The sequence below is a fragment of the Engystomops pustulosus genome, chromosome 5, assembly GCF_040894005.1.
Source record: "Engystomops pustulosus chromosome 5, aEngPut4.maternal, whole genome shotgun sequence".
Taxonomy (NCBI): domain Eukaryota; kingdom Metazoa; phylum Chordata; class Amphibia; order Anura; family Leptodactylidae; genus Engystomops; species Engystomops pustulosus.
The window spans coordinates 23,083,265-23,099,710 of record NC_092415.1 but is presented as its reverse complement, the minus strand read 5'-3'; the positions used below and the strand labels follow the sequence as shown (position 1 = coordinate 23,099,710).

At 48.4% G+C, this 16,446-nt stretch overlaps 1 protein-coding gene across 2 annotated transcripts in view; it reads left to right on the top strand.

Annotated features, from left to right (window-relative positions):
- Positions 1 to 291: 291 nt before the first annotated feature.
- Positions 292 to 16,446, top strand: part of EMC2 (ER membrane protein complex subunit 2) — a 52,160-nt gene continuing 36,005 nt past the window's right edge. Inside the window, exons 1-4 of one of the 2 annotated variants that reach the window (XM_072151325.1) lie at positions 292 to 430; positions 4,476 to 4,518; positions 10,199 to 10,312; positions 15,975 to 16,039. In XM_072151325.1, coding sequence (XP_072007426.1) covers positions 4,479 to 4,518; positions 10,199 to 10,312; positions 15,975 to 16,039 — 219 coding nt within the window. In that variant the 5' untranslated portion in view covers positions 292 to 430; positions 4,476 to 4,478. Of the gene's footprint in view, positions 431 to 720; positions 800 to 4,475; positions 4,519 to 10,198; positions 10,313 to 15,974; positions 16,040 to 16,446 lie in introns of those variants that run through there. The other variant, XM_072151326.1, reaches the window with a different exon arrangement.

Here is a 16,446-nt window from a genome sequence, read left to right as displayed (position 1 = left end):
CCGGAGCTCCATAGCGTCTCCTCACATCTCTATACCGGAGCCCCATAGCGTCTCCTCACATCTCTATACCGGAGCCCCATAGCGTCTCCTCACATCTCTATACCGGAGCCCCATAGCGTCTCCTCACATCTCTATACCGGAGCCCCATAGCGTCTCCTCACATCTCTATAACGGGAGCCCCATAGCGTCTTCTCACATCTCTATACCGGAGCCCCATAGGGTTATAGTGAGGCTGCGCCGTAACCATGGTAGCAGCCAGCGGCTGTAATGATTACACTTCTCTCTTCCCGCCTCCCCTTGACCCCGCCCTCTCCAGCTGCGGTGACGTAACACGCACACTACGTGCTTCCGTCGCCGAGAATGAGAACCAGTGACGTCAAACGTCACGTCCCGGCTTCAACTTCCACCAATCATCCCCGTGCGGCTCGTAGTAAGTACAGACCGGTAATGATAGAGTTATATGCACCGTGTATGTACGTTATATCGGGTGTGCAGGGCGGGGTCACATACAGCGGCCGCCTATCACCCCGGTGTCATCGTGTTTGCTTATGTCTGTAGTAATAAAGCTGTGAAGCCCCCATAGCGGTTCTGTTCAGGTTTTGCCAATCAGATTTAGTCTTACGTTTCTTTCTTCCGGGTTGGAATATGAATTACATGACCTGATTGGTTGTTTTGTAGAGGAGAGTAGATCCTCGTAGCAGGTCCCTTCCACCTGTTTATGCCAGTTATATGGGAAAATTCATTTGTTCTCCATTCACCTCAGTGGGGTTTTCTGGAATAGCTGAGAAATAGCAATAGGGTTAGTGGGAGCCATGTATATCCAGTGTGAAATGACATCAGATTTGTGAAACGTCTTTATATAATCTCAGACATATGGAGATACGGAGGGGGCACAAGGATACGGAGAGGAGATAAACAGAGGGGGCACAAGGAGTTACAGAGGAGACAGAGGGGGCACAAGGAGTTACAGAGGAGACAGAGGGGGCACAAGGAGGTACAGAGGAGACATACAGAGGCGGCACAAGGAGGTACAGAGGAGACAAACAGGGGGCACAAGGAGGTACAGAGGAGAGGTACAGAGGAGACAAACAGAGGGGGCGCAAGGAGGTACAGAAGAGACAAACAGGGGGCACAAGGAGGTACAGAGGAGAGGTACAGAGGAGACAAACAGAGGGGGCACAAGGAGTTACAGAGGAGACAGAGGGGGCACAAGGAGGTACAGAGGAGACAAACAGAGGGGGCGCAAGGAGGTACAGAAGAGACAAACAGAGGGGGCACAAGGAGGTACAGAGGAGACAAACAGAGGGGGCACAAGGAGGTACAGAGGAGACAAACAGAGGGGGCACAAGGAGGTACAGAGGAGACAAACAGGGGGCACAAGGAGGTACAGAGGAGACAAACAGAGGGGGCACAAGGAGGTACAGAGGAGACAAACAGAGGGGGCACAAGGAGTTACAGAGGGGGCACAAGGAGTTACAGAGGAGACAAACAGAGGGGGCACAAGGAGGTACAGATGAGACAAACAGAGGGGGCACAAGGAGGTACAGAAGAGACAAACAGAGGGGGCACAAGGAGGTACAGAAGAGACAAACAGAGGGGGCACAAGGAGGTACAAAGGAGACAAACAGGGGGCACAAGGAGGTACAGAGGAGACAAACAGTGGGGGCACAAGGAGGTACAGAGGAGACAAACAGAGGGGGCACAAGGAGTTACAGAGGAGACAAACAGAGGGGGCACAAGGAGTTACAGAGGAGACAGGGGGGCACAAGGAGGTACAGAGGAGACAAACAGAGGGGGCACAAGGAGTTACAGAGGAGACAGGGGGGCACAAGGAGGTACAGAGGAGACAGGGGGGCACAAGGAGGCACAGAGGAGACAGGGAGGCACAGAGGAGACAGGGGGGCACAAGGAGGCACAGAGAAGACAGGGGGGCACAAGGAGGCACAGAGGAGACAGGGGGGCACAAGGAGGTACAGAGGAGAGGGGGGCACAAGGAGGCACAGAGGAGACAGGGGGGCACAAGGAGGCACAGAGGAGACAGGGGGGCACAAGGAGGCACAGAGGAGACAGGGGGGCACAAGGAGGCACAGAGGAGACAAACAGAGGGGTCGCAAGGAGGTACAGAGGAGACAAACAGAGGGGGCACAAGGAGGCACAGAGGAGACAGGGGGGCACAAGGAGGTACAGAGGAGACAAACAGAGGGGTCGCAAGGAGGTACAGAGGAGACAAACAGAGGGGGCACAAGGAGGTACAGAGGAGACAGGGGGGCACAAGGAGGTACAGAAGAGACAAACAGAGGGGGCACAAGGAGGTACAGAAGAGACAAACAGAGGGGGCACAAGGAGGTACAAAGGAGACAAACAGGGGGCACAAGGAGGTACAGAGGAGACAAACAGTGGGGGCACAAGGAGGTACAGAGGAGACAAACAGAGGGGGCACAAGGAGTTACAGAGGAGACAAACAGAGGGGGCACAAGGAGTTACAGAGGAGACAGGGGGGCACAAGGAGGTACAGAGGAGACAAACAGAGGGGGCACAAGGAGGTACAGAGGAGACAGGGGGGCACAAGGAGGTACAGAGGAGACAGGGGGGCACAAGGAGGCACAGAGGAGACAGGGAGGCACAGAGGAGACAGGGGGGCACAAGGAGGCACAGAGAAGACAGGGGGGCACAAGGAGGCACAGAGGAGACAGGGGGGCACAAGGAGGTACAGAGGAGAGGGGGGCACAAGGAGGTACAGAGGAGACAGGGGGGCACAAGGAGGCACAGAGGAGACAGGGGGGCACAAGGAGGCACAGAGGAGACAGGGGGGCACAAGGAGGCACAGAGGAGACAGGGGGGCACAAGGAGGCACAGAGGAGACAGGGGGGCACAAGGAGGTACAGAGGAGACAAACAGAGGGGGCACAAGGAGGTACAGAGGAGACAAACAGAGGGGTCGCAAGGAGGTACAGAGGAGACAAACAGAGGGGGCACAAGGAGGTACAGAGGAGACAGGGGGGCACAAGGAGGTACAGAAGAGACAAACAGAGGGGGCACAAGGAGGTACAGAAGAGACAAACAGAGGGGGCACAAGGAGGTACAGAAGAGAAAAACAGAGGGGGCACAAGGAGGTACAAAGGAGACAAACTGGGGGCACAAGGAGGTACAGAGGAGACAAACAGTGGGGGCACAAGGAGGTACAGAGGAGACAAACAGAGGGGGCACAAGGAGTTACAGAGGAGACAAACAGAGGGGGCACAAGGAGTTACAGAGGAGACAGGGGGGCACAAGGAGGTACAGAGGAGACAAACAGAGGGGGCACAAGGAGTTACAGAGGAGACAAACAGAGGGGGCACAAGGAGGTACAGAGGAGACGGGGGCACAAGGAGGTACAGAGGAGACAGGGGGGCACAAGGAGGCACAGAGGAGACAGGGAGTCACAGAGGAGACAGGGGGGCACAAGGAGGCACAGAGAAGACAGGGGGGCACAAGGAGGCACAGAGGAGACAGGGGGGCACAAGGAGGTACAGAGGAGAGGGGGGCACAAGGAGGTACAGAGGAGAGGGGGGCACAAGGAGGTACAGAGGAGACAGGGGGGCACAAGGAGGCACAGAGGAGACAGGGGGGCACAGAGGAGACAGGGGGGCACAAGGAGGCACAGAGGAGACAGGGGGGCACAAGGAGGTACAGAGGAGACAAACAGAGGGGGCACAAGGAGGTACAGAGGAGACAAACAGAGGGGTCGCAAGGAGGTACAGAGGAGACAAACAGAGGGGGCACAAGGAGGTACAGAGGAGACAGGGGGGCACAAGGAGGTACAGAAGAGACAAACAGAGGGGGCACAAGGAGGTACAGAAGAGACAAACAGAGGGGGCACAAGGAGGTACAGAGAAGATAAACAGAGGGGGCACAAGGAGGTACAGAGGAGACAGGGGGGCACAAGGAGGTACAGAGGAGACAGGGGGGCACAAGGAGGTACAGAAGAGACAGGGGGGCACAAGGAGGTACAGAGGAGACAGGGGGGCACAAGGAGGTACAGAGGAGACAGGGGGGCACAAGGAGGTACAGAGGAGACAGGGGGGCACAAGGAGGTACAGAGGAGACAGGGGGCACAAGGAGGTACAGAGGAGACAGGGGGCACAAGGAGGTACAGAGGAGACAGGGGGCACAAGGAGGTACAGAGGAGACAGGGGGCACAAGGAGGTACAGAGGAGACAGGGGGCACAAGGAGGTACAGAGGAGACAGGGGGCACAAGGAGGTACAGAGGAGACAGGGGGGCACAAGGAGGTACAGAGGAGACAGGGGGCACAAGGAGGTACAGAGGAGACAGGGGGGCACAAGGAGGTACAGAGGAGACAGAGGGGGCACAAGGAGGTACAGAGTAGATGGACGGACAGAGGGGGGACAAGGCAGTATAGAGGAGACGGATAGAGGGGGAACACAGGGTGCAGTGTTGTGTTACAAATTACATTTTATAATTTTTATTTTTACAGAGAATGGCAAAGGTTTCAGACATGTACGATGTGACCTGGGAAGGTAAGCCATGGCTGCTTTATTCTGTCCCCTTGTAAATGATTGCATTTCATGATTGTTCTAATAGTTTCCAAACATAGGGAGAAAGGTGAGTATAAATGTAATTGTGTTTGTACACTTACTGTGGCATCTAAATTGTGTCTTCTTCCTATGACCTATGTCCTGAGTGTAGATAACATTAACCTCCCTATACATGTATAACCCAAACTCGCCTCCTAAAAGCGCTGGCAGCAGGTTTCCGCCTCTGACGCTGCCCCTCCGATGACATCACCACTTTAGGCCGTACCAGCGTCCTATACCTCTCTATTACAGTACCGTCTGCAACTCACAGGATGGGGGGAGGGCAGAGGAGTTTCAGTGATGGGTCAGGGTTATGGGATATCCATTTGTGATGAGTGTAATATTTATAGTAGTAAACTTTTTTTTTCTGTTCAGAAAGTTACCCTATTATACCTGCAATGTTACCAGGGTAATTCCCTAAAACAGTGATGGTGGACCTTTTAGCGGCCAAGTTACTCATTCTCCCTCTTCCTACAGTCCCAAGTAGCAAAGTCAGTATCACTTTAAGATTTTTTTTGAGTCCTGTCTGGTGTGCTGGGACGATGGCCCGGGTGCCCACAGAAAGGGCTCAGAGTGCCGCCTCTGGCACCCGTGCCATAGGTTCGCCACCACTGCCCTAAAACAACATAGCATGTCTGCACTTAGGGAACACGTATCTGATTAGTGGATCTTCCACCATGAGTAGGAACAGAGGCTGACATATCCTATAAACACTGATTAGTAAGGGAATGATGGAGTTCTGCTGGTATCGTCATATATTACAATGGATGGATCGCATTATAGTAAGGGGGTTCTGTTCTGCTCCTTTGTTGCCCATCATGATTGATGCTTTGCACCAAAGTGGAGGCCAAATGAGCGATGGAGGAGCACTCAACATCATCATAACCATAGAGATTGAACGGGGTCTATGTGTGTCAGACCCTTCCACTCTCTTTGATCTGAAACTTAAATAATATCTACCTTAAAATCCATCATGATAATCCACAGACACTTATCATAGATCCAGACTCCATGACTGCGGTAATCCTCTTATATTTGTCATCCGTGGCCTCCTTCCTTCTAACATCAAGTTTTAAAGTTATGCTAAGGAGCTTGAAGGGCTCTGGAGAACATTACGAGAGCCCCTACATTATGTAGCTTCACAGGCTGCTTATGCAGCACTTCTATTTCCCTCTGCCTGCTGTAATCTCACACAGTGGGAGCAGAGGAAGTGCTCTTGCACAGTCTAACAGCTTGTGAAGCTGTAGCATGAGCGCCCAGTGCCCTTCAGACTTATTATCATAATATTTAGAGTTGATAATAGAAGGAAGGAGGACATAGATAGCAAATGTAAGAAGATGATATAAGTGTCCCTGGTCAATCATTCCTGGTTTTAATTGTAGGGTTCCTTTAAGTTCAAACTTTATTTTTCCTGCATTATCCTATAACATGCAACATGATAATGCGGGATATCTATATATCTGTAAACCTTGAAAGAAGAGCATGCAGGACTTTTCAGGGAATGTTCTTCTTGCATTTTTGATTACAAAGCACATGCTAGTATTACAATATATGAGCGGACAGAACAGGGGCACCTTTGTATCGGCAGACCATCTGCCGGGATGCACGCGTGTACACAACGCGGGCCAGTAACAGGTGATCTGTATTAAGCTGTCACCATAAACATCACAACCAATAAACTTTTATTCATCCTCCAAAAAAATCCCTGAGCCTTTAATTACAGCCGAAAAAGACCAGAGAAAAGTAAAGCAGATTTTTTTGTTTCCACAAAAGAGATGGAATATTCATAACCAGATAAAACAAGCCAGGAGCCAGGCTAAACATCTGACGTGAAGGAGCAGTGTCCAAAAGGAAGTCTGGGAGCACTAAATTTTCTGCGTGGAACATCAGCAGCACTTCCCTTTGAAAGAAAATCTGCTTGAGCAAAGCTCCTGAGTACTTGCTGCAATTAACATGGTCATGTCTGCTCTGCAGCCAGTCTGGGGAATGTAGAACATCTCCTATATGATACAGGCGTACCTAGGACTCCGTGCAGGGTCATGTCAGGTGAAGTAGTGCCTCAGCTATAAGCCAGAGCAGCAATGCCCAGATAGAAAACATTTGCTAAACTTTTAACAAACTTGCACAAAGGACTAATGCAGATGATAATAGTAAACTTTGTAATGTAATTTATTAGAGAAATCTGTTCCTTTGTCTTCTATTTCCCCTTCCTTTCTTCCTTATTTGAGCAGTTTGTGTAAACCATCTTTCTGTCCTGTATCCACTGAGAGATAAAGGAGCCTGATAATGGCTTCAAATGTTTAGTTACAGTTTATAGGACAATTACAATCAGTTTACTGATGGTAGATGTGTCCTAAAAAGTAGTCCCTGAGGAACTTCTTTTATTATAACTCTCTATTCTATTTAATTCCATAACAGACACCACAAGTGGTGGTGAGAACTTGGAATAAGACAGATCCTATCTAAACTGGTGCTTAGCTAACGACTCGTACCCGTCTGTCCAAAAATATATGGTAAACTCTATAGCAATTACAGTATACATACATGTAATCACTAATATATTTAAAGGGAACCCGTCACCACTATTTTCACAAATACAGGTAGTAACAGGTTCCTATAGAGCTCTAGTAACTATCTGACACCCTGCTTGTAGCTAAAAATTATGCCCCTGAGATTCCCATATATTCAACTTTATAGTTTTATCTGGTAACTAAGCATGGCTACATGGAGTCCAGGTGGGCGTGGCCTCCTCAGGCTGAATCCAGCAGCTCCTCCCCATCCCTATCTCTGTATGCTGCTATAATGTCATGTGACCAGGGTGACATCATCGCAGGTCCTATAGCTTTTGTTGCATTAGGAACTGTACACAAAGCATATATGTCATGAAATCACAGCATATTTTATCACATGAAATCACAGCAGGCTGCATGGAGAGGAGTAGAAGTCCATGGAAGCTGCATAGATACCAGGCAAGATTATAACTCTGATTTTATGGGGATCTGAGGGGAACAATTTTTAGCTACAAGCAGTGTGTCAGATAGTTACTAGGGCTCTATAGGAACCTGCCACTACCTGTATTTCTGAAAATAGTGGTGACGGGTTCCCTTTAAGCCAGCTTCACACTGGTCGTATAATGAACAACTTAAAGGGGAGCCTTTTCCACCTTCACCCTTATCCGTTAGTAGATATTATTCCACTGCTTCTGACATGGTTGTAAAGAAAGAATTGCAACTTCCCTCTAATTCAATGTCATTTACCGCTTTCTACTGTCAGCTGGGCAGGTCCAGAACCTCCCATATGACTACAGTGACCTAAATTAGCATAGTTTTCGAGTAGTTTCATTACAGAATATGGTATTTAGGGACTTTCTAAATTTATTGAGGACTTGCACCCAGACAACAAGGAACATTAGACTTGGGTCCCACAGTTACGGCAAATGGCCGGACCAGGGTTCATTCCAGTGACTACAGGGGGATAGGAGAGTAAACTCGGGTGTGAGTGCTCCGTACATCCTGCCCATTATCTTATAGCAGCTACAGAAATCTCACCCTGCTGGGGGGGGGGGGAGGTCGGTGCTTGATGCAGAATGAGTTTGGGACAGTTCATAGTCGTCTTTCTTTCCCATTGACTCCCTTCCTTTTGTGTCTTTTTGTCTTTGTGGTGGTCCTATTTCTGTAGCTTTATTTATTACATTGGTAATTTGAACATGTCTGAGTATTGGGGTGCCTAGGAGATGGTCATAGTGGACTAGATTTGCTTTATATGGTGTTATGAGTCAAAAGCCTCGATTTGTTTTTTTCTCTAATGGTCTTTTGGCCTGAATCCTTTCTGTCAATGTCTTATTTGACATGTTAAACCCAACACAAAATGGTGTAGCTATACTCCCTTTAGTTGTCCCTTTAAAGAAAATCTACCATCAAAAATCAAAATCCATCATGATAAACTAGGGACACTTACTGTGGTAAACCCAGGCACCCTGACTGTGGTAACCTTCTTATATTTGTTATCCATGGGCTACTGCCTCCTAATGGAAGCAGTGCTAATGAGCATGAAGGGTTCTGGGGGCATTATCAGAGCCCTGCAGATTCAGAGGCTGTTACAATGAGCTTGTGACTCTCGCTCCTCCATATGCCTGTGTAATCTAGCAGCAGGAGACACAGTGGCAGGGGGAGGCCTGCTCTGCTCATTGTAACAGCATATGAAGCTACAGCACTGAAGGGCTCTGGCAACACCCCCAGAGCACTTCTGGCTCATTAACATAATTATAAAAGTAGATTTTAGAAGGAAGGAGACCATGGGTAACGGATATAATAAGATTAGCACAGTCCCGGTGCCTGGGTCTATGAGTAATGTCCCTGGTTTATCAGGATGGATTTTATGGTAGATTTTCCTTTAAGCCTGGTTGCAATATCAGTCCCAGCAATTCTTCCGGTGCGCTTGTGTGATTTCCTGGACTGAACTCTGCAGGTCCGTTCAGTCCAGTGATTCTAGGTTCAGGAAATTGGAGCAAGTTTTTATTACCAAATTCACTTATAGGCAATTTGGCTTATAGATACAGTTGTACAATGTCCCGGACCAAAATGTAGCCACTATTTTTTTTTGTGGGGTGGTTTGATGGTGATAGACGAGCTATTACTGAGATACTGTAATACATACAGCTATATGGATTTGCCACCTTCGCCTTGAATTTCCCGTGGATGAGATCTTTTTGGGTGTTAGTCTAGCGAGCCGCCTATGACTTTCTCACACCTCGGCTTTCCTGTCCAGTGCAGATGTTTCATCACATCGCGCAGCGCACTGGCTAATACAAGGTGTCAGAAAGCTATGCGCCATTCCTCCGAGAAATAATCCTTCTGTCTTTCGTTTATTCCGGATTTACCAGAATTACTAATTCCACATTTGGGTGACAAACGTGTGCGCGATAGCACAGCCCCGTCCGGTGATAGTTCACATGGTGTGGGGAGTGCGGCCGGCGCCAATTTATTGAGACTTTTATTTTCTGTGTCTTTGGCCTCCGCTAGTGATATTCATGGCGTCCTGGGATCCCCACGGCCAAGCGCTTGTTGTTTTCCTGCCTGCCTCGGACGAGACATTACCCAAGGGTGGTTTGGGTTGGGTTTTTTAAAAATTTTAGCTTAAAAACACTGACAGCTTTATGGGAGATCTGAGCTCGCTGCTGGCAAGTGTGGGGGTGGTTAGATGTTATATTGTAGTCTGCACATGGAAAATCCTTCTCTCCGGCTGTGTAATGTTTCATAGTGATACTCGGTGCTGTGGACCTTTCATGATAACACCCGCCCGTTCTTATATGTCTTTGTACCTTCACACTCATTTTTAAGTGTGAAACTACAGCACAGAGGGGGTCTGGTAACGCCCCTCTCTCCCTTGGGGCCCTATTGGCTCGTTAGCATAAATTTACAAGTTGATTTTAGAAGGAAGGAGGCCATGTATAACAACTATAAGAAGATTATCACAATCATGGTGCCTGGATCTATGAGTAATGTCCCTGGATTTTGATGGTAGCTTTCCTTTCAGGGTTTGTTCGTCAGGGAGGCGGATCAATATGATGGATCCTGAGACGAGGTTTTTGTAATGTCCTCACCATTTGCCTTTTCTTTCGCAGAGATGCGAGACAAGATGAAAACCTGGCGGGAGGAAAACTACAGGAACAGCGAGCAGATCATCGGAGTGGGCGAGGAGCTGATAAACGAGCACGCGGCCAAACTCGGAGACGATAGTAAGTTTCCTCCATCGGTCGCAGCGCGTTGCGATGATTGCCGGCGCTGGGAACACCTGTTCAGCCGTAATATCCCACAGGGGACTCTTTTTTTTTTTTTTTTTCGATTGGTGTCAAGAGAAGTTTATATAGGAACGCAGTTGTGAGCAGCCCGGAGCTTTACGTGCGGTCATAAAACGTGTGTTTCTCATTACCTGGTACGGCTGCTGATCTGTCCAAATGCTTTCAAAATGGGATGAAATTTGCTAATTTTTTTTTTTTATACTGAAAATCTGCTCTTTTATTGTTGGAGTATTTGAGGACCAATGTAAATATTCAGACCCCGGCTATTGGAGGGCAGTGAACCCAGAAATGAGGCCCCTGCCTTCTGCATGGGTCACATCAAGGAGTCTCCAGATGACCCAGAACGGGACTACCTGGTATTATAAGTCGCCAGGTGCTGCAGCAGGGCAAGAGGGGGCTCATTGTGCGACCTGTAAAGGGATAAGATTTCACTACAGGCCCTTTAGTCGATCTCCCCCAGGCGTCTCTCTCAGGATAGACAATGTACAACTTACTATAATGGGTTATAATATTCCCCCCTCCTTCCATCTAGACTCATATTTTTAATTTCTTTAGATGTTCTTATCAGGAAGGACATAGTGTCTACAAGTGTCTGTGTTCTCCAGGGTCCAGTTGTCTCACGTAGTTCACGCGGTTGTGCCGGACAAATGTTGACTGGCGAGTGTTGATGATGGTAGGATAATGTATAGTGTGTGAGCCTGTGAACGCTGGATAGCAAAATGTTCTTCAGTTGAGACTGAAAGGCGTAAGAGAACTGGCTGGACACGATGGATATATGTGAACTGCATCTAAAGTAGCTACTGTCCTGCTGCTACTAACCACCCACAGAACTCTTACACAGCTCTCTGTGGACAATACTCAACACTGTCTGCATAGAGTTAATAACACAACAGTGTGAGGAGATTCCCCCAATGCTTACAGAGAATCTAAAATCCTGGAATATGAATCAGTTTTTCACAGCCCTGCTGCTACTAACACACAGAATTGTTGCACAGCTTTCCGGAACAGTACCAAGCACTGTCTGCATAGAGTTAATAGCACAGCCGTATTGGGAGGTTCCGCCAATGCTTACAGAGAATCTAAAATCCTGGATTATGAATCCGTTTTTCACAGTCCTGCTGCTACTAACAACACAAACAAAGATGTGATTACGCTTCTCTCTGTGGACAATGCTCAACACTGTCTGCAGCTTTGTATGGTGGCTCCCTTTAAAGACAATAGATAGAGTCTACCCACATCTTGTGGATATGTGTATAAATACCAACAATTAGAAAACCCCTAAAGAACCGGGCGCTTTTTGTAAAGCAACAAAGATTTTTCAATCCCCATGTAGAGAGCTGCATGAGGGGTTGTGTTCTGCAAGACAAAATGTAGCAGCAGCATTTAAAGGAACTCTCCAGTCAGAGCTAATTCATGGAATAATCCATGGTGCGGGGCCTGGAGGGAGGAGCAGGACTCATTGTCATTGTATCCCTAGTACCTGGAGTCCTGCTCCTCCCTCCGGGCCCTGCACAAGGTGTAATTGAATGAATAAGCTGTGACTGAAGCGCTTCTTTAATATTCTATGTACTAGGAAACAGATGAAGAATACCAAACGCAGGGAAATAGAGAAAACCACAGTCGCGCCATTTTCCCTCAGACCTTAACCATGAGGTTCATTAAATCCCCTTTAAAGGAAACCTACCATCATAGATGTACCTATTAAGATGGATACGGTGGTAGGTGCTTCTGTTGTACGTGAGGATAGCCCCTTTTAAGGTCATGATGCTTCTCATCATGACCTACCACCTATTTACAATTTGCCCGAACACTGACCTGACCTCGGCTTGTCTACTATTGTTACAGAGTCACTCTGCCCTGACCTCGGGCTGTTCGACTGTTTTCTGCTTGATGATTTGTTACTGTGTCCTGGAATTATTTGCCCTGTTCTTTTTAGCAGTTGCTTCTTTGGTCGCAACCTGGAGATTCCCTGCAGGATAGTCCAGATTCTGGTGTAAGGGGTAAAGCGTCCATACCCAGGAATCACAGTTTAGACTAAAGCTAATTTCTTGCAGAGCTGTGGATCTGCAGCCTCTATAGTGAGGAGCAGAAGAACTATTGGGGGAAGTTTAAATCTGTAACATTGTCAATATTGTCACTATATGGACATCTTCTAGAGGTCTGGTGCACACAGTGATCGGGACCCCAGGCCGTCCTGCTGTGAAACGTGTGCAGATGGACCTGGTATTGGCTGGCGGTGCTGTCATCGCTCGGTGGGTCAGCAGTTGTTATATATTCCATCTCGCGCTCGGGTACCCCGTGCTTGGTCTGGTCAGGCTTGCCTCCTGCTGATAATGAGGTCTCCTGTGGGCCGCACGCCTTCCAAGAATAACATGTTCCAGGAAATGGTCACCTAACGTATAGGAAATCCGAGCCACTCTGGCACAGCTCTATTATGTGCTACCTCTACACTATATTAAGCACAGCTCCAATAGTAAAAGCTCAATTATCTTTCCAGGGTGTGAACTTTGGCAGAACATAATTTATTTATATTTTTGTCGCTTTGCTTACTTTACAACTCTATTGAAAATTATAATTTCTACATCAAAATCTGGTTGGTGGATGCAGGTTTTTTTTCAGGTCTTGGCTTTCAATATGTCCGTGAGTATAGATAGATAGATAGATAGATGCACCTCCATCACCTTATACCAAACTTTGCATCTCTGTAGCAGTAAGTTGTCACGTACTTCTGGCAATAGGACGTTTACCTCTTATTATTTAGCAGTTTTTCCTATCTGTCAGTGGTCTCTGAGCTGCTAGGATGTCCCCCCCCCTCCCCCTACCCTGCTCACAGAAATACATGACTCTCCACTCACAAGCATTAGCAGGATACATACTGGTTGATTTATATGATGTATATTTCTATTATGTGTCTATGTATATGTTATGTGTATTTTACAATGCATGTATGGTGTCTATGTATTGTGTATGTATGGTGTTTATTTAGTGTGTTATGTTAATTTCTTATATTTTTGAATGGAATTTATTTAGTGAGTGTGTATGGTGTCTATGTATACAGTGTGTATGTATAGTGTGTATGTATGGTTTGTATATAGTGTGTTTGAACAGTGTATTGTATGTGTGTAGGTTTGGTGTCTACATAGTGTGCGTGTGTGTGTATATGATGCGTATAATAGGTGTATGCTGTGTATATAGTGTGTGCATGATTTGTATTTCTTAAATGTGTGTTGTAAATGAATATTTTGTATATTGGTATAAGTATAGTTTCTATATAGTGTATGTGTGTATTTGTGTATTGTATATCTATGTGTAAACAATGTGTGTATTGGGTTTTACGAATACAGGGTTTATGGATACGTTTGCCCTCTTGCATATAGAGCACAGGGGGAGGCTCCTGCTGCAGCCAGTTGTCTTACAGTCAGACAAGGACAGATTTTTGGTTTATATATTTTATTCTAACCTGTAATATGAGAAAAAGTAGGATCAAAGAAAAGGAGAAGATTGAGGGAGTATTTGCTGGGATATATTTGTTACGTTTTCTATGTTTAGTGTTCCTTTAATGGCTGAACAGACGTTCTCTTTCATTTGGGGTTAGGCTTTTGAAGGCAGCGTGGACTTCTTGTTTTTCTCTGCGATCGTCGTCATTCCTGAATATATACATAGATGTGAATGGCAGATAAGGCCCTCGCGCCCGCCCGGGCTGCATACTTTCCTAACTTACACTAACACCGTAGATCCCACTTGATCTTGGGCTTGATTTCCTTTTTGCCTAAACCTTACTGTTTTTATGTGACTTTGATTATGACCTTATTTTTCCTTTTCTACCATTACTTTTACTTTTCCATGGGTTCATGACAGTCGGCAGAACACAAAGGTCTCCTTTGCTGCGTTCTCGTAGTTTGGCCTCCTGTATGGTATCATACGCATTAGAGGCCCTGCCCTATAAATATATGCCAAGACCGGATAAAGAAGTCCTTTAGGTCCATAACGCCTCCCTAGGCCTATGATATGACCGCTTAATCTCCACAATCTCCGGCCGGACGGATAGAGAGAAATGCGTAGCGCCGGGCGGATAGAGAGAGATGCGTAGCGCCGGGCGGATAGAGAGAGATGCGTAGCGCCGGCGGGCCGGATAGAGAGAGATGCGTAGCGCCGGCGGGCCGGATAGAGAAAGAGATGCGTAGCGCCGGCGGGCCGGATAGAGAAAGAGATGCGTAGCGCCGGGCGGATAGAGAGAGATGCGTAGCGCCGGCCGGATAGAGAGAGATGCGTAGCGCCGGCGGGCCGGATAGAGAGAGATGCGTAGCGCCGGCGGGCCGGATAGAGAAAGAGATGCGTAGCGCCGGCGGGCCGGATAGAGAAAGAGATGCGTAGCGCCGGCGGGCCGGATAGAGAGAGATGCGTAGCCCCGGCGGGACGGATAGAGAGAGAGATGCGTAGCGCCAGCGGGCCGGATAGAGAAAGAGATGCGTAGCGCCGGCGGGCCGGATAGAGAAAGAGATGCGTAGCGCCGGCGGGCCGGATAGAGAGAGATGCGTAGCCCCGGCGGGACGGATAGAGAGAGAGATGCGTAGCGCCAGCGGGCCGGATAGAGAGAGAGATGCGTAGCGCCGGCGGGCCGGATAGAGAGAGAGATGCGTAGCGCCGGCGGGCCGGATAGAGAGAGAGATGCGTAGCGCCGGCGGGCCGGATAGAGAGAGAGATGCGTAGCGCCGGCGGGCCGGATAGAGAGAGAGATGCGTAGCGCCGGCGGGCCGGATAGAGAGAGAGATGCGTAGCGCCGGCGGGCCGGATAGAGAGAGAGATGCGTAGCGCCGGCGGGCCGGATAGAGAGAGAGATGCGTAGCGCCGGCGGGCCGGATAGAGAGAGAGATGCGTAGCGCCGGCGGGCCGGATAGAGAGAGAGATGCGTAGCGCCGGCGGGCCGGATAGAGAGAGAGATGCGTAGCGCCGGCGGGCCGGATAGAGAGAGAGAGATGCGTAGCGCCGGCGGGCCGGATAGAGAGAGAGATGCGTAGCGCCGGCGGGCCGGATAGAGAGAGAGAGATGCGTAGCGCCGGCGGGCCGGATAGAGAGAGAGAGATGCGTAGCGCCGGCGGGCCGGATAGAGAGAGAGATGCGTAGCGCCGGCGGGCCGGATAGAGAGAGAGATGCGTAGCGCCGGCGGGCCGGATAGAGAGAGATGCGTAGCGGCAGCCGGCCGGATAGAGAGAGAGAGTTGCGTAGCGCCGGCCGGATAGAGAGAGAGATGCGTAGCGCCGGCCGGATAGAGAGAGAGATGCGTAGCGCCGGCCGGATAGAGAGAGAGTTGCGTAGCGCCGGCCGGATAGAGAGAGAGAGATGCGTAGCGATAAAATATTGTCGGTTGGTGATCTAGAGACTGATATGTAGCACTTTTTTTAAAATTATGTCCTCGTGTGCTGCCCTTTTTCTTTGTATATTCTTTGTCGAAAAACTATGCACCCAACTCCCACTGGTGCAGCTCAATAATTTTTTTTGTTTTGATGGGTAGATTTGGTTTGTAGACTGCCCTCCCCCATGAGATGTATTTTAGGATCTTGTGGACTGATTGTCTTTCTTGCTCTTCTTTTCTATACAGTCTGGATTGTACATGAGCAGGTGATGGTGGCCGCCCTGGATTGTGGTCGTGATGACATCGCAATGGTAAGTAATGGAGGGTTTTACGTTTACTTGCGCTTTTATCACACTATTTTGATAACTTTATTTGCCATTGTCCTGGACAATATATAAAAGTGTTTAGTTATTGAAGAGGGTTCAAGCCCTTGGTGAAGCTTTCTAAGATTTGTGTTAAAAGGGTTTTTTATATCATCAAAATATGCAAAATATTGATAAATATATTTGTTGAATAGGTCCTCATTGTCACATCGTGGACATCGGAGAGTGGAATAGTGAACGGACGGCGCCATCCTCTTTGTAGTGGTCAGAACACTTTACTGCAGATCAACTCCCATTCATCTAAATAAGAATTAAGCTGCAGTGACTCAGTTCGGCCACTACACAGAGCACGGCGCTATGTGCTTCCTGTTACATTCCCTATTTATCAGCTGATG